Source organism: Canis lupus, chromosome 13, assembly GCF_003254725.2.
Source record: "Canis lupus dingo isolate Sandy chromosome 13, ASM325472v2, whole genome shotgun sequence".
NCBI classification, from domain to species: domain Eukaryota; kingdom Metazoa; phylum Chordata; class Mammalia; order Carnivora; family Canidae; genus Canis; species Canis lupus.
The window spans coordinates 34,186,524-34,204,312 of NC_064255.1; the positions used below are offsets into that span (position 1 = coordinate 34,186,524).

General features: G+C 53.9%; 1 protein-coding gene across 6 annotated transcripts in view; it reads right to left on the reverse strand.

Moving 5' to 3' along the window:
• Window positions 1–17,789, reverse strand: part of COL22A1 (collagen type XXII alpha 1 chain) — a 260,912-nt gene that overhangs the window by 174,314 nt on the left and 68,809 nt on the right. For all 6 annotated transcript variants that reach the window (XM_035702839.2, XM_035702792.2, XM_035702817.2 and 3 more), the window contains 5 exons: window positions 11,726–11,806; window positions 10,530–10,646; window positions 6,981–7,025; window positions 4,741–4,803; window positions 1,529–1,567 (listed from right to left, as the gene is read on the reverse strand). In XM_035702839.2, coding sequence (XP_035558732.2) covers window positions 1,529–1,567; window positions 4,741–4,803; window positions 6,981–7,025; window positions 10,530–10,646; window positions 11,726–11,806 — 345 coding nt within the window. The remainder of the gene's footprint in view (window positions 1–1,528; window positions 1,568–4,740; window positions 4,804–6,980; window positions 7,026–10,529; window positions 10,647–11,725; window positions 11,807–17,789) is intronic.

Genomic DNA, 17,789 nt, shown 5'->3' on the forward strand with positions numbered 1-17,789 from the left:
CTGTCCTTCTAACGGGAGTAAAAAGGAAGAGTTCACTGTGGAATAAACGAAGATACGGAGAAGCATAGGGGAGAAAGTAAATACCCTCAGCATTTCCACCCTGTTTCACCATGGGGCTTCACCTCCAGAATCGATCTCTCGATCTCTCTTACACACACACACACACACAGACTCAGATAGCTGCACACATGCACACACACAACTGGGTTCCTACTGTATAGATATTTTCCCACATGCGTTAAAAATTAGAAAAATGTTATTGTCATTTTCGAGGTCATTAATCATTCGTCTAAACGTGGTTTTGCATTCCTGAACGCCGCTGAGTTATTTAGCAGTACAATAATCGAGTTCACCTTGTGCCTACAACATGGCACGTGGGTGCTTCCAGGCTCCCTTCTGAATTACACTGACTGAACCATGGGCCCTGAACTTCTGGGCATCCTTGATTTATCTCCAGAGAGTAAATCTCTGGTGTGAAAGTACGCAATGAAAGGGTACCTACGGGGGCCGGAAGGGGCGGGGGGGGGGGGCGGACAGGCTGGCCATGGGAAAGCTGTTCCCAAGGTCGTGGAACAAAGTGGCACCTGCTCTTACAGCCGGCCCTATGTGAGGGGCTGAGGAAAACCCTCTAGGGCCCTGGGCACTGCATTCTGGGTCTGCAAGTGCCTGCGCTCTGGCAAGATGTTAGCACAAATGCCTGCCAGGAGGTCCTGTGGTTGTCTCTCCTGGGACACAGGAGGTACATTTTTAATAGCTGGTGGGAGTGAAATATAGCATTTTAGTGACACTCTGATTCTTATTTCTCCTTACAGGCTAAGAACTTAAGAAAGCTTTCCTCCTCAGAAGGAAGCCCTGGGTCCTAGGATCTGTGCTTGTTATGATGAAGGTAAAAGAAGGTGTAACATTCGTATTTAGGGGGAGCATGTACAGGTCTGTCTCCTGTTTCCTCCACTGCTCTGCCTGTCTCCTCCTGTAGCTCCTCGTCATCTCCTCTCGGAACTCCCACAAGTCTCTTGGCGATTCCCCAAATTCCTCTGGTCTCTCCCCTCACACCCATCTGGCACCTCATACTCAAACATTCCCTGCATGTCTGACTGTGCACAGACCCTTCGGTGTCTTTCCAAACTTCAGATGAGGCCCGAGCATGCTCTGATATCTAACGCCCTGCAGGCTGGTCCTCAGACCCCTCTGCAGCTCTGCATCCCACTCCCTATGCACCCCAGTGAGCACCCTCTGTTCCAAACACTTGTCACCCATGGCCTACACGAACATTCTCCTCCAGTTGTGTTTGCTCATGCTCGTCACTGCCGGGAAGCACTGGCGAGGATGTACACATCAACCGCTCAGGTCCGGGGACCCTGCACACTGAGGCTCCTCGCTCAGCCCAGGAGGCCTCTGCTCTCTGCTCGGATCTTACAGGCAGCACAATGGTGGCACCTCCCCTCCCAAATGCAGATCCTCTCCACCTCATCCTACTCTCTGGCCAGCTGCACAGCCCCAGGAAGAGCGATATAAGGGAGATGCTTACCTTTTCACCCTTCTCTCCTGGGAAAAAAGGTCCTCTGCCCTAGAAAAGGAAAGCAGGGGGTCAAGATTTACTACAGAGCATCTCCATGTATGATGTCACGCATGGAAGCACCACCTAGGGTCTGAAAGGGTTGTCATCAGCTCTGCCCAGCATCTTACAAAAGGGATGATAACCCTTACTTGGGGGTTCATTCTCGTGGGTATAACCCCATTTAATTTTACTTAGATGTCGGGATGTCTGGATGGCTCAGTGGTTGAGCGTCTCCTTTTAGCTCTGGGCTCAGTGGCTGAGCAGTCTGTCTTTGGCTCAGATCATGATCCCAGGGCCCTGGGATCAAGCCCCACATCGCGCTCCCTGCATGGAGCCTGCTTCTCCTCTGCCTGTGTCTCTGCCCCTCTCTGTGTCTCTCATGAATAAATAAATAAAATCTTTAAAAAACAGTAATCTTCCTTAGATGTCATCTTTACTGAGACGTCATCCACCTACTACACAACTCACCTAAAGTACACAATGCAATAGTTTTCAGTGTATTTACAGAGTTTTAACAAGCACCACAATCAACTTTAGGATGTGTTCATCAGCTGAGAAAGAACTGCACACCCTCAAGTGGCCACCCCCGCCCCTGCCCTCCCACCTCCCACCCAAGGCAAACACAAATCTATTTTATCCTTATAGGGTTGCCTCTCCTAGACATTTCATATACACAGAATCATATGATATGTGGGCTTTTGGAGCTGGCTTCGCAGCCAGTGACTTCTCAGCAAAGTGTTTTCAAAGTCCACCCATGTGTATCATGGATCGACACTCCGTCCTACTGCAGAATAACCTGCCACGGCTTGAAGGTAACACACATCTCGTTTATCCGTTCGTCATGTGATGAACATTTAGGTCGTTTCTACCGTTTGGTTATTATGAGTAATGCTGCGCTGAGCATTTGTGTACAGGTTCCATACGAGCATATGTCTTCATTTCTTTCGGGTACGTATCTAGAAGTGGATTGCTGAGTCACACGGTGATTCTGTTCAGCCTTTTAAGGACGGCCAGACTGTTTTCCAAAGCAGAGGCACCATTTTCTACCAGCGATGCCCAAGAGTCCCAATTTCTCCGGCTTCCTGGCCACTCTACCCATCACTACCAGTGAGGTCCTTGGGTCTCTAACCATCACCACTGACTTACCTATTTCTCTCTTCAATTATGTCACATTTTGCCTCATATATTTGGGGCTCCTGCGAGGTGCACATATGTCTATAACTGCTCTCAATTTCTGAAAGACTGACAGTTTAATCAACATAAGACACCCTCTTTCTTTCTGGAAATTTTGGGTTTTAGAGTCTATTTTGTCTGGTATTAGCACGGTCACTCTGAATTTTTAGGTTTTCTATTTTCAAAATTTATACTTTCCATCCTTTTACTCTCAGCTTATTTGCATCTTTGAGTCTAAAGTGTATTTCCTGGGGCACCTGAGTGGCTCAGTGGTTGAGCATCTGCCTTCAGCTCAGGTCGTGACCCTGAGGTCCACGGATCGAGTCCTGGATCGGGCTCCCCGTAGGGAGCCTGCTTCTCCCTCTGCCTGTGTCTCTGCCTCTCTCTCTCTCTCTCTCTCTCTCTCTCTCTCTCGCTTCTCTCATGAATAAATAAATACAATCTTAAAAAAATAAATAGAAAGGATATAACCTGTAGACACAATAGAGTTGGGTCTTATTTTTGTGTCAGCCTGAAAATATAGCATGATTACCGACAGAGTGAGTTTTATGTATGCATCTTACTTTTCATTTCTGCCTCCTGTCTTTTATTTTTTCTTTATGGTTTGGTTTTGTTTTTGTTTTTTGCATTAAGTATTTTTTAGTGCTACATTTTAGTCTCTTTAGTGGCACTTCCCCTGTACATTTTGAACCATTTGGGTAGAGGTTGCTCTTGGGATTACCATACACACCGTATCTTATCACGACCTACTTCAGATTCATACTAATTCCACTGAGATTTCTAAAGACCCGCTTCCCTACGTGGTTCCAGTGCCTCTTCCCCCGATCTCATGCCTGTTACTACACCTGTTTGCTGGACGCCCAAATGCACACTGTCATGATGACCACTTTGAGCTTGTCATCCACTGTACTCTGGCCTCCACCATCCCTGACAGTCAGTCAGTGAATGATCTTACTGCCCTTTCTCTGAACACGTTGACTCATTTTATTTTTCCTCATGCTGCTTTCAAAAGTTTGTCTTTTGGCATTTTGGCGACAATCTTTCTAGAATAGCTCTCTTTGTGTCATCCTGATTAGAGTTCACAGAGCTTCTTGAATGTGTAGATTACTGCCTTTCACCAAATTCGGGATTTTTTTCCCCCACCATTATTTCCTTGACTACACTTTCTTCTCCTGCCTCCCTCCTTCTGGCATTCCCATTAAGTGCACTCTGCACCCCAAGGCTCTACTCATTTTCCTGCCTTCCTTTTTCTCTCTAGTCTTCAGATTACATAATCACTGTTGAGCTGTTTGCAAGAACGCTGGCTCTTCCTTCAGCCAGTTCATACCTAACTGTTGAGCCTCTCCACTGATTCCCCTTTTTTCCCTTCCAGTTGTAATTTTAAGCTCTAGAATTTCCAGGATTTTTTTTTCTTTAGAAATTTCTCCTTCTATGGATATGCTGTGTTTGCTGACATGCTGTCACAAGACCTGCCTTGCCTCCTTTAAGAATGATTTCCCTTTGTCGTCTATCACTGTGATGGCTACTTTGCAGGTTCTGTTTGCTCATCCAATCCCTGCTCCCCAACCCAGGCAGCCCCTGTTCCCTGCTTCTTTTCCTGTGGGTCACTGGGATATTCTGGGGAAGCACACACAGTTCAGTCGGAATGGGAAGGAGATAAGAGCCAGTCAGAAAGAAGAGGCGAGGGGAAATCCAGGCGTGGAAAGACAGCGAAGTTATTCCTGGTAGAGGAAAGAGCATGTGCAGTGGCCGGTGTGAAGTGAACAGTTTGGGGACTCCAGGCTGCCAATCTGGGTGCACAGAACCCAGGGGTGGTGATGGGGGTGCAGGACAGGGCTAGAGCGACAGCTGGGGCCACCTTGGGAGGAACTCCCGAGCCCACGGAGAGGAGCTTGGACCTCCGAAGGCAGTGTGTAGCTCTGTTTGGCTTCGACTAGGTGTTCAATGCATTCTAGTGGACAAGCTCGCTAGGGGAAGCATGGGGTCGCCCACACCAGCCCTATACTCACCATGTCGCCTTTTTCTCCCTTGGGTCCAGGAGCTCCGAGCAACCCAGTGGCTCCCATGTCTCCCTGCAGAGTGGAAACCAGAGAAGAGCCCTGGGTCAGGTCCTGTGACAGGCTGACTCTGTCACTGCCAAGTGCACAGTGAGGCCACGCTTCCCACCCCCAGAGAAGGAGGAAGCATCTATATACTTTTCCCAACGTCTTCATTCCAGAACTAAGAACATCCTGAGAAAGTGAGTGGGTGAACGCAAAATGCGTTCGTCCCCAGGAATGGCCCAGCCCCAAGAAGGGGGGTGAGAAGCCCCAGAGTTCAAACTCCCGCTCTGCTGCTTCTTGTGAAAGCATCATTACTCCGTGGGCCGTAGGCTCTTCCTCTGTGAAATGGGCACGTTGTCATGAGCACACATAACACTGAAAGCATGAGGTGCTTTGAAAATTGCCAGAAGTCAGCCTGGGTCCCCTGATTATGCTCTTTGTACGCCCAGTGTGCCCACAAGGCCCCGGGCCCTCCGTGAAGATGGGGTGGGTGAGCAGAGGAGCAAAGAGTGTTTGCAAGGGGAGAAAATTCACCAGGGCTGCATGTGGGGTGGAGCCGTCTCCTCCCTTGCCATGATCCAATCCACGACAGGCTTGGGTGCCCAGCACAGGAGCCCTCAGTATTGTCTGTTTTTCTCCCGTCTTGGTGTGCAATTTCATCTGGGCTCACCCCCACCTCATACACTCTCAGGACAAATAGCTAGTTTGCTTGGGCCACTCCCTTGGCCCGTCCTGGCCTTGCCCTGCCTTCTTTATCCCGAGCAGCTCCCGCATATCTTGCTGGACCCCTGGGCCCCTCCACCCTGGCTGTCCCCACAGGGGACCCTATTCCTCTGTCAATTTTCTCTTGCCACCGGCCTGTGGTCCCTGGGGACAGGGCTCCCTCATTCACTGGAATGTTCCTGCGCCCAAATGGGCTTTGGCACCTGGAGTCTCCAGACCGTGACACGTGACTGGGTAAATGGGGCCACTGGGAGCCACAGGTGTTCACCTGGAGTCTCAACCTTAGATTGGGACAATGTGACCGGTGAGGCTGAAGAGCCAGGACCTCCAATCCTCTCCAAGGAGCCACACTCCCCTCTATGTGTCGGTGTCTTTGTCCTTCCCTGGCATTCCTGCCCCCGGCCTCGTCCTCCCTGCTGAAGTGGCTGCTCAGCCCTGGGTCTGTCCAACCACCACACGACACGGTCTTTCCATAGACAACCGCTGCGTTAGACAAACCTTCTCACCTTTGCTCTCTTCTTCCATCTGACAATTGAGAAGCTGAGGTGACAGCCTGGGGGCTGCTCAGTGAGGCATAAACCCCTGGGCTCCTTCTCACAAGGGCCACCTGGCACCCAGGACCACTCTGAATTGCTCTCCTTTGGCACCAAGGGAGGGGAGCCCATCAGGTGGGGTGCGTGTGCATGTGCGTGTGTGTGTGTGCGCACGCGCGTGTGTGTCCATGCTCCCCAGCCCAGCAGAGTGGCGGCAGAGGGGAGTAGCGAGAGAAAGGAGGGAGAGAGAGGCAAAGAGATGGAAGGGGAGATGGAAGACAGAGAGATAGAAGGGGAGGCATCCTCTCTGGGCATTTCCACCACCACACTCAGCCCTTCTTTCAAACACCAGGCCAGGTAACGGCTTCTGGATTGTGCTGAGCTCTTCTGCCCGCCTGTGTGACCAAGTCACATCTCTCTGGGTCCCAGCTTTCTGAGACCAAAGTAACGATGTGAGAAGGCAGCCCTGTCCAGCTCTGGAAATGCGAGCAGCCAGCGGAGCGATGGAAACAGAGAGGGAGCTGCATGATGGAAGATGGAGGTGGCCCTCGAGGAGGCACCTGGCTTCCAGCAACTAGTGAGTTCAGAAAATTTGTGCAAGAAGAATTTCATGCAACTTAAAGAAATACTACATGCAGGCTAAATAGACTCTTAGAAGCCCAAGCCCCAAAGTTTCTGGAATACAGAAGCCAAAAAGGATTGATGCAGAATTAGCTGACCACAGAGAGGTCAGCCCACTGGGGCAAATGGGACTGGAGCCAGGACTTTCTGACCCAAACCCTTCTAGCTCAGGTCCTCAGACAGAGAAACAGAGGCTCCAGACTACACGTCAACAAGCTCAGAACAAACACCGCAGGACAGTCATCTAATATGACACTTCATCTCTCCATAGAGTGCACAGCCAAGGTCACCGTGGGCCGCAAAGCACCCCTGAGCTGCGCCTGTACTGACCTTTGGGCCAGGGAGTCCCACGGGGCCATCAGAGCCCTTTTCACCCTAGAGGAAGAAGGACAGAAGAAACAAGAAGTAAGGCTCTATTTCATTTCCCCCCTCTGCCTTCTGCAGTTGGCCAGCCCTCCGCAGGCTCCTAAGCCAGTCTCTGAGCGAGCCACGTGTGGTCAGCAGCTGGACGGGGCTTCCTGCGGCTGCGAGCCCCTGTTCACGAACTCCAAGTACACGGGGTACTTTAGCATCGTCATTGGTGGACTAAAGACAGGGACAAACAAGATGGTACCCACAGGCTACTTTTACCCCGACAATGTCACCTGCTTTAGTTAAAAATGCCACGTGGGGGGATCCCTGGGTGGCTCAGCGGTTTGGTGCCTGCCTTTGGCCCAGGGTGCGATCCTGGAGTCCCGGGATCGAGTCCTGCGTCGGGCTCCCTGCATGGAGCCTGCTTCTCCCTCTGCCTGTGTCTCTGCCTCTCTCTCTGCATCTCTTGTGAATAAATAAATAAAAATCTTAAACCTTTTTTTCTAATTTGTATTTATTTATGATAGTCATAGAGAGAGAGAGAGAGAGACAGAGACACAGGCAGAGGGAGAAGCAGGCTCTATGCACTGGGAGCCCGATGTGGGACTGGATCCTGGGTCTCCAGGATCGCGCCCTGGGCCAAAGGCAGGCGCCAAACCACTGCTCCACCCAGGGATCCCCTAAATAAAAATCTTAAAAACAAAGAACAAAGCAAAAAGAACCCAAACAATTGAAAGTGCATAAATCTCACCACCTTAGTAAAAAGGAGGCGACGCCATATCCATTTATGTGCATCTACCACATGTCATTAAAAACGCTCTGGGTACAGTTACATACTTAGCTACTTCATGAACATTTTCTTTTTTAAAAAAAAAATGCATTCATAGATGTCATTTGCGTATGCAAATTAGATAGATAATATTTTGTCTGTTTGAGCTCACACGGTGGCCATCGGAATGCCTGAACACAGTTCACAAGCACCATGTTTGGGTCTAGAAATGGAAACGTGGACCCAAAAGTACATTGACCTACGAGAATAATGGAAGTGAAAAACTGAATCCAAGGCTTAAACCACTAGAGGCCAAGTCTGCCTGTGACCAGGGATCCCAGGAGAGAACCCTCAGATCTCCCGTGTGCCCCATGTTTTATGGAATTGAAGACGGCGAGACAGAGGCAACCCCATATGATGAGGTGGTTGTTGAAGCTCTTGCGTGTGGCCTCTTCTGGAGGGAGGGAGAAGAAGCCTCCTTCCCACCCACCTGTGCATGGAAAGCAGGCCCAGTAGCCAGCTCCCCGGGCTGGGTGCACCTCAGTGCTCCTGGGCACCATAGCCAGAAAGCACATTGAAGCACTCTGGGCACCATGTGCTACGTGTCTTAAAAACTCAGTGTTGTGCACACAGTGGGTGCTTACTGTTTACTGTCAAACAGAAGGGAAGGTTGATGAATAGAGTAATGGGCTATTGGGTGATGCTGCTCAGGCTTTGAGGCTGAGAGTTTGCAAGGTGACAGATCATCTTGAAAAATAAGCCCTTGTCCTGCCGGTGAGACAAGCTGTGTCCTTCATCCCTCCCTCCCAGCTGTCCAGAGCCCACCCGCCCGTCATCCTTCACCCCTTGACCCACGTACCCAATAGTTCAATAATGACCCACCACTTAATAATGTCAGACTATACACACCAATGGCTGAACATATGGACGTGTCAAGATCTGATCCCTGCATCTGGACTTACCTTGTGGAAGTTAAAAACAGGTGGACATTTTTAGTTCAATGGGATCACTGCCACGGGAGATAGCAGCACAGGGAGAGGACTGGGTTGTAGGGTCTTGGAAATAGCAGGTGCATGGCTGCACAGTGAATGATGGAAGGGAGGGGGGGAGGGAAGGGAGCCATGTAGACAACAAGGTGCTCAGGAAAGCATTCCTTGGGGACATCTTGAGAGAAGGGCCGGCATGAGCCAGATAAGGGAGGCGGTCCAGCAGACGCTACATATGACAATGTCCCAAGACAAGGAAGGCCGTGACCCCTCCAAGGGACCAGCAGCTCCTGGTACCCGGACACTGGGGGAGCAACGTGGAGAGGGATGGTGTTAGAAAGACATCTGGGGACCCTCTGTGACCACACAGGGTGGTGGGGTGGGGGTGGGAGGGGAGCACCAGGGGGTGTTTAAGTGGGAAGATGAGTGGAAGCAGGGGCTGGATGCCTCCCTGAGCTCAGACTTCTCTCCTAGGAGTCCCTTCCCCCCTGCCTGGGGCCACAGGAGCCTGAATGGGACTCACCCAGGGCACAGCCTGGTTCGGGGTGGGGGAAAAGCCTGGACAGAGCAGAACCAGGCTTTGGCTGCCTTCCCAGGACAGCAGCCCTGTGCACAGCGCTTACTCCTCCAAACCTCATGACACGTGTGCCCTTCTCCTTTGAGGCCCTTAATCGAAACCCAGGGGCAGGGGAGGGGTGGAAGTCCAGTCCTGGGGGCTCACCCCAGCTCCCTGCCCAATGTCTCCCAGTCTAAGCCAGTGGGCACCTGGCCAAGGTGCTTCCTCCTTCACCCCCGCCCAGAAAAAGCCTCAGCTCCCTGGAAGCCTGAGCTGGCTCCTTTGGGCAAGTCGGGCCAGGGTTTGCCAGCCTCACCTGACTCAGAGTTCCTGGGGGCTCCCTGTCTCCTCAGGTCTGGCTCTCGGGGTAGAAAGGAAGGAGGGAGGGGAGGAGGGAGCCTGCCTGCCAGGACAGTGCACATGGAAAGTGTGTCATTCCAGCGAACTTCACCGTGGCTGCACATTCCTTCCTGTCTGCCTCCTGCCCTGCAGCCACTGGGCTCCTCCTGCATGCTGGCCCTGAGCTAGGGGCGGGGGGTACAGTGTGGGACATGACTGCAGGCCACAGGCCACTGCCCCCGCCTACGGGGTCCAGCAGAAACTCACAGGGACCTTCCCCAGCACAGCTCTGCTTTCTACCATCCTTGTGTGCTTGGTTAAGTTGTTCTGCTCAAAAACAGTAGAAAACTTTTTTTTTTCCTTATCAAAAAGGCCCCTGGTCTACAGGAAAACAGAACAGATGAAGGCCCCGGGAACTCAATGAGACGTTCGATCCAGGCTAGTGGATGGTGCTGGTGGTGTTCATGGAAACACCAGCTTGTAAACCAGAAACTAGGTACATCAAACTCTATTTCTATGTCACCTACGCTGAGCCTCCTTGGCAAACCAGATCTGCTCTGACGACTTGCAAGGGCGTGGAGAGGGACCCGCCTCCCACCAGCAGGAGTCCGGAAACCTCAGGGAGACATTAGCTGCAGGGAGATAGGAACGGGTCTGGGGGCTCCCCTCCTCTGAGCTGGAACAGCAAGGAACAAGAGGTCCCAGGAGCAAGAAGGGCTCACTGCCGCCCAAGGCCCCCAGAGCCCGGGGCCGTCCTGCCCTGGCCAGCCTCGTGCATGTTGGGAAATTCCCAGCTGCACCGCTGCTCCTGCTGACCGCTCCGCCCTGCTCAGCTCGGGGGCTCCGGGCCGGCAGCCGACGGTCGGCTGTGGGGGTACCTTTTCTCCAGCCGGGCAGGAGCAGTTGATGGTCTTCAAAAACCCGATCTGTTCACTGCCGGGCGTGGGAGGCCGCGGGGGCGGCGGTGAAGGCTCCGTCAGCACGGTCACTTGGCACTGAAAGGCAATCCCAGGGGATCAGGAGGCCCGAACCTCACTTTTCAGCCGGCACCACTCCCCGAGAACCGAAGGAGCCTGAGCTTGAGCAGAGGTGAGGTCGGGTCAGGTCGGGCGACAGGGCCTGGGTGCTGAGGCCTTGGAGTCACAAGGGCCTGGGCCACCCTGCCCTCAGCCACGTGGCTGGCCTCTCAGCAGGTGCAGGAGCCACGCATCCCTCTGAGCCTCAGTGTCACCCTCTGCAGAATGGGGACAAGGGTGCGTCCACGGTGATGTAGTGAGGAAGGATTCGATGGGCCAGCTCGGTGTCTCACACCTGGCAGGAGCTTGGTGAGGACTCATTTCTCCACCATCACCAGTTCCCCGTTGCCCTCCCTCTGCTCCCCAAGCCTCACCTGACCTCCTCTCCTTCTCTCCAGGTCAGGCCCACTTGACTCCAAAGCCCAATCACTGGGGGCTTCCACCACCCGTGTCCTGGGCACAGGGCCACCGAGCACCTGCGCAGATGTCATCCACAGCCCTGGGACGCAGGCCCTGTCGCTAAGCCCACCCTCCAAGTAGCCTCAGGAAGGAGGTTTGTTAAGCAGGTTGGGGAGGGAAAGCCTTGAAAGGGAGTGGAGGCACGGAGGCCGAGAGGTCCCTGGAAGAGGCTGACCCACCTGCGGAAAATCAGGAAAAACTCTGATTTTTCTCATTTCCCAGTCCTGCCTGCAAGCTGCCTCCTCCCCTCTGCGGACCAGCCCAGTGCCAGGGCCTCCTGCCACGGGTCGGTCCCTCCCAGGGCTGGGCTGCCAGCCTCTGCCTCCCCCGCCCCCCAGAGCCGGGCCCTACAGCTTGGCCTGCAGCCTGGGACCTCAGAAGGCCCCAGGGAGGCCTGCATGTCCCCCAACCCCCACCCTGGGCCCTGGAAACAGCCCTTGCTCTTGATAGACACTGGGCTCCTGTCAGGCAAGGTCTGAGGGTGGCACCCCCAACCCCTGAATGCCCATTCCTGGGCCCTGGACACCCCGTCCCTCGGGAGGGAGCCCATGGACCCACCTCCCCACCCCTACTCCTCCCCGCACGCGGGGACTGCTCACCGGGCCCAGGGGGATATCGCAGCAAGTCTCCAATTCTGCATGTCGGGAGTCACAGTAAATCACAATCCGCTGCAGGTCGAACTGGAAGGGTAATGAGGACAGGGTGAGTCTGGGGGACGTGGCAGCCCGGAGGCCCTGGCACCTGCACAGGGGTCAGGCCCCACCTGCTCCTCGGGGTCGCTCCCCTCCCTGGGCTGAACCTCAGGGGGAGTCCACGCGTCACCTACTTGCTCGCCCGCTTCTAGAAGGGACAACCCAAGAGCAAGGAGGTTAGAGGTTATGGGCTAGCGGGCACAGACGGAGGATTCACTCCTGAATCCTCCCCTCCACGCACTTCCTACCCCAAGCCCCGCCGCTGGGTTTCCTTCGAGCTCCCCACTGGTGCCCTCAGGACAGGCTCCGAACGGCTGCGAAAAGTAGCCCATTTTCAACCCCTCCAGGCATCTCCTGGTTGCTCAAGTCGACTCCGTAAAGTCAGAATGTGCCCGTTTCATCCCCTTGAACACCACGGTCCCTTAACGCACCTTACAAGGCCTTTGGTGTCAGCATGCACGAGTGTGCACAAGCGCACACGTACACACACCTGCACACATGCCCACATAATACACTCATGCATATGTGCATGTATACGTTTATGCACACACAGGCCCACACGATACACCCACACATACACACACACACACACATATACATGCACACACAACGCACACACGCATGTGTACATACACAACCTACACACTCACACAATACACACACCCACATACGCACACGTATGCATATATGCACACACAACACACGCACTCACACGTGTATATACAACCTACACACAATACACACACCCACACATACGTGCACGTATACATATAAGCACACACTCACACATGTGTACATACACAACCCACACACAATACACACACCCACATATATGCACACATATACATACATGCACACACCACACAATGCACAAGTGTACATGCATCCGCATGCACACCCACACAATACACAAATGCACACACCTACATGCATCTGCACACAGTCTGCAGATAGAACCCAAGCCTTCTCTAGGACCATCGAGCCCCAGGCCCTGGCGCTGCCTGCCTTCCAGGTGTGTTTCTCTTCACTGCACACTCATGTTGTACCTCTGACCTCACGGTTTCCCACATCCATGCCTTTGCACATTGTCCCTCTTCTTGGAAAGTCCCTAAAGAGCCAGCACACTCCTAGTCACCCCCCAAAGCTATGCTGGCTGCTCTCAGCCCCACCTTCATAACCGCCACCTGAGTGCAGGCCCCGTCACCTGTCACTCTGCACGTCATCCTGCTCATCTGAGTAACATCTACCACGGAACGTCCGTGTTTGTGTCTCTCTGTTTACTTCTTAAAATCTGCCTCCCCTAGTAGGACCAACTCTGCAGGCAGACTGGAGCCTCAACACCAGGACCATTTCTGGCACACGGTGAGTTCCGGAAGCACAGAATGAATGGTTGGGTGGATGCGTGCGTGCATGCAAAACATTTTTTGAAGGGAACCTGAGCTGAACCAGGGGATAGAGGAACGTTTCTTTTACCAAACGCTGATGCTAAGTGCCCCTGGCCTTGTACTCCCTTCACCCTCCTCTGGCTGGCCTCTGCTGTACCTGGAATGTCCCAGCAAACTGGCCAGGCAGGTGGTCGGCCGCTTGGCCTCCCACTCCTGGCCGTGGTGTGCCTGTGGGGGTATGACTCCCCTCCTCACTGACTTGGCTCTGTACAAACACTTAACAATTCCACCCGTCCGTCTGTTCTATTTCCTGTAAGACACCAGCCCACAGACGGAGGAGAAAATGACAAAATGCATAATTGTGCTTTTGAACAAGGCCTGTTTTAAAGACAGGGTCCTGCTTTCTGCATTAGCAAGCGCACACACTTAGCAGCTGGCCCGTTTGGCAAGGGCTGCAGGGACAGGGATGGGGAAGAAAGAGGCAGAGGTGCAGGGTCGGGGCCAGAGCACAGATGGCCCAGGCCCGGCAGAGGTGCTCCCAGGTTGGGGTGAGATGGTCTAGGAGCCAGAGGGGCCCCTTTCATATGGCCTGAAAGCCCGCCATTCCCTGACCACACTGCCCCTACCTCTCACCTGCTCCCTCTATGAGCCAAGGAGTCCACCTGCTGATGTCCCTCTGGCCCCCACTCCACCCTGAGAACTCTGCTCAGGTCTAGATGCCCCCAGTAACTCTGGGTTGAACTATAGCCTGGGTGGTGTTCCTGGCCGGGCTTCCCTCCAGAGTCCACCACCTGCAGCTTCGTGACCCTTCTCTGGCTGCAGCGGGGAAGCCACTAGGGGTGCCGGGGGCTTGGAATCTGGTTTGGGTCCCAGCCCTGCTCTTCTCCCACGATAGCTGCCCAAAGCACACCAGCCCCAGCCTTGCTTTCCTCTGCTGTAAGGTGGGGGTGGTGACATCTGCTCGCGGAGCTGGACAAGGACCAGTGGGGCAGAGAGCCCTATGTGGGTCACAGGGAGGACTGCCAGCAAGCTGAGGTCTCTCGTGCTGTGTCCAAGGCCCTGGACCATGTGGTTAAGAGTACCCCAGATTTTGCGAGATTTACACCAGGCTGAGGAATATACTGATTGTCCTGCCACATACTTCATAAGGATTTATTTCGAATCTAAAAACCCAACAGGAAACAGGACGTGGGTGCAGTATTCTGTGGACAAATGTCAGAGGTTCTGGGATTCCCAGCTTTGGGTACAAGGCAGATGTGCAGCTAATGCCCTGGACAAAAGGACTGAAAGGGACGCACCCAAGCCCCCAGACTCCACACCATGGGTTAAAAGAACCCAGTTAAGGGACCAACGTGATCGTCGGATTTAAGCGTCAGGCAGGACACAAACCCATGGTCCCAGACACACAGTAAAATGCAGACCTCCTTCACAGGGCAGGCTGCGAAGGCTGCTCCACCACTTACTAGCGTGGCCATCCTGGGCAAGCTGCTGGATCGCACTGTGCCTGCACCCCTAGCTAGGTGGGGACAATGCGGAGAGTGAGTTCTTGGGGCTGCAACGTGGGTGAACCCAGGGAGCATGTGCGGGCTGCTCAGACACAGTGAGTAGCACCGGGCTGAGTGCTAGTAAGGGGCCTCTGCTCCGTGCCATGCTCAGTGCTCCTGCACTAGGTGGGGTGCACGCCGGCCCCGCCAGCTAGAGCGACGGAAGGAGGACAAGAGCGCGGCACTCTTCTTCCTCCAGGTCAGAACACAAGTGGGCTCGTCTCCATGGTTGTCCCTCACCTAAACACCAACGGCGGCTTTGGGACTGGCACCAGAGCCCCAGAGCAGTGAGCCTGAGACACCCTGGGGTGGGCCCTGTGGAGGAGAGCGTCCCTCTGGGGCTGCGCTGCTCAGAGCCAGGGTGGCCGCTGCTGGTCCCCAGGGCTGGCACCAGCCATGAGACGGCCCCAGACAGATGGAGGGCCTGAGAAATGAATCCCCCCGGCATCCAAGAGTGACCTGAGCCACTCCCCCGAGACTCCAAGGCTAGCAGAGGCGTGGGACTGCAGGAGCAGAAACAGGAAGGGAAGGCTGACGGGGTCTCTGTACTGGGACAGAGGAGGGGCCTCGGCATCACAGGGGTCCCAGACAAACCTCACCCTCAGAGCCCAGGATCGCCCCTTCCCACCCCTACCTGGATCCCTAGTTCACCCCCAGCTCAATGGCACCCTCACCCCGTCCCCCGGCCTAAGGGCCCACCTGCTTGCTGGGCCATTTCTCTTGCACCCTCAGCCCCAGTAGGAGGCACCAGGAACCTCGTTATCTCTGAGGAGGCCCCCAGCCTCTCACGGTCCCCTGCTGGCCCACCTCACCCCACCCCTCCTTCTCCTTCCCACTCACCTGCTCCCTGCAGCCCCAGGACACGTCCTCAGAGGCGGCCCTGAGCTCGCCCTGCCCTGTCTCAACCTCTCGCAGGCTTCACCTGTGCGCAGAAAGTCCTGGCCCGGGTCCCGCACCCCGCCTCACCCCACACTGGCCTCGGGGCTGGCAGGGACAGGGGTTGAAGCAAACCAGTTACTGCCTCTGGGCTGGAGTCTACCCGCTTGTAACACAGGAGCCATGCCCCCTCCCTGGCTCGAGGGGCAGTGTTGGTGAGTGTAATGCGCGTGCTGGTGGGGCCTACCGTGACCCCATCTGTGTCACGAATACACCACAGCTCCATGCCCAGCAGGCTGTCATCTCAGGGGAGGCGTGCTTGGCAAACGGGCATTGAGGACGGGCTGTTGGAGCAGAAATCCCACCCCTGCCGTGCTTCGGCCTGCGAACTCAGAAGAGCCACTCAGCTTCTCTCAGTTCCTGCCCATGAACTGGGGGTGTTCATCGCGGCTGCTCCCATGGGGTAACTGGATCCGAAATGGGGCGGGGGCACTGAGGAGAGCCCTGGGCCCAGCGGGATGCTCCACCCACTGGAATTAGCAGCACCTGAGGGGTGATCTGTATAGCTTTACTCGATTTTACTGTATTGCCTCCGTTCGATTTGGTCCCACAGGTACTATCTTACACCACCTTCTCAGCAGCTTCATGCGGAAGGAAGCGCCGCCTGGTTTCCTCTGCGAAGCCAGAGAACGCCTCCGTGCGTGGCCGTGACCTCCACGGTGCCACTCGAGTGGGCTGGAGAGGGGTGCACACGGGCACCTCCCTCGGCCCCGTCTCCTCTGCCTACGCCCTCTGGCCACCCCCTTCCGGCCTTCATCGTGAGGAATCCACATACACTGGCAATGTGTGTAATCTAGCCTTTACTTAACAACGTGAGTTACAAAAGACTTTCTAACTTAATGGTGGTTTTGCTTTTTGCCCCATCACCATTTCTTGAATTTTCAGGTATTCAAATTTACTCTTTTTTTTTTGTTTTTTAGTTTATGGTTTGTGCTTGGCAGATCAGGAAATAATATTTACAACTTACAACAAATAAGGAGTTAGTATTCAGAATATATACATATTAGCTAAAAGTCATTAGGGGAAAAAGAAAAACACAACATGATCGTAAAAATAAGCAAGTGTTACGGGCCAGCAGTCACCGGAGGGGAAGTAAGTCAGGTAGTCAATCAACAAACTCGCAGGACTGCTGTTTGTGGTGGAAGCAGGGAGACGCAGGTGGAAACCACAATAAAACGCCATTGACCATTTGCCAGTCAGATTGGCAAAACGAAAGCAAGACACGTGAAAAAGGAAGATGTGTCAATATATGGGTAAGGCTTTAAGAAAACAGAACTTTCATACATTGCTGGCAGGTGCGTGGATGTTCATTCACGTTGTTGAGAAATTTAAAATAGGTGGGAAAGCCAGCAACTGTTTACCCTACAATCTGACCCCTGAACATGAGGGCACACGCCCCAGTGAAGCTGTCTCGGCCTAACAGGCAGGTGTTCCTCTACGCTCCTCGTGAGGATGGCGCCCTTGGAGACGCGCCAGCAAGTCCAAGTCCCGAGGTTTTTTGATTATGACAGGGAAACATCCGAAAAAGCCTAAATTTCCACTAACAGGGGGACGGAGAAACAGAACATGTAATAAAGTAGGATGAAGCAGTTGGAAGAAGATATTAAAGCTCTGAAACATAATCCGGGGGGAAAAAAGCAAGATTTAGGATACGCGTCTGGTTTACCTAAACTCCAAAACACGGAGCACACATCCAACAACCCTGTATTCAATAACAGACGTTCGTGAGCGTAAGAAATGATGAGAAAGGACGCCTGGTGGGCTCAGCAGTTGAGCACCTGCCTTTGGCCCGGGGCGTGACCCCGAGATCCCGGGATCGAGTCCCACATCGGGCTCCCTATGGAGAGCCTGCTTCTCCCTCTGCCTCTGTCTCTGCCTCTCTCTCTTCTCTCTGTGTCTCCCATGAATAAATAAACAAAATCTTAAAAAAAAAAAAAGAGAAGATGAGAAATGGTTTTGGGAAGAGCTATCCCAAAACCTGCCCCGGTTATCTCCCAGGAGGCGGGACGCTCCCATCATGGCAGGTAAGGCTGCCTTGGCTTGAACGGAGCACATGGAGAGCGCCGGCGCCCCGTGTGCAGTGCGTCGTGGGGACCCAAGAGGAAG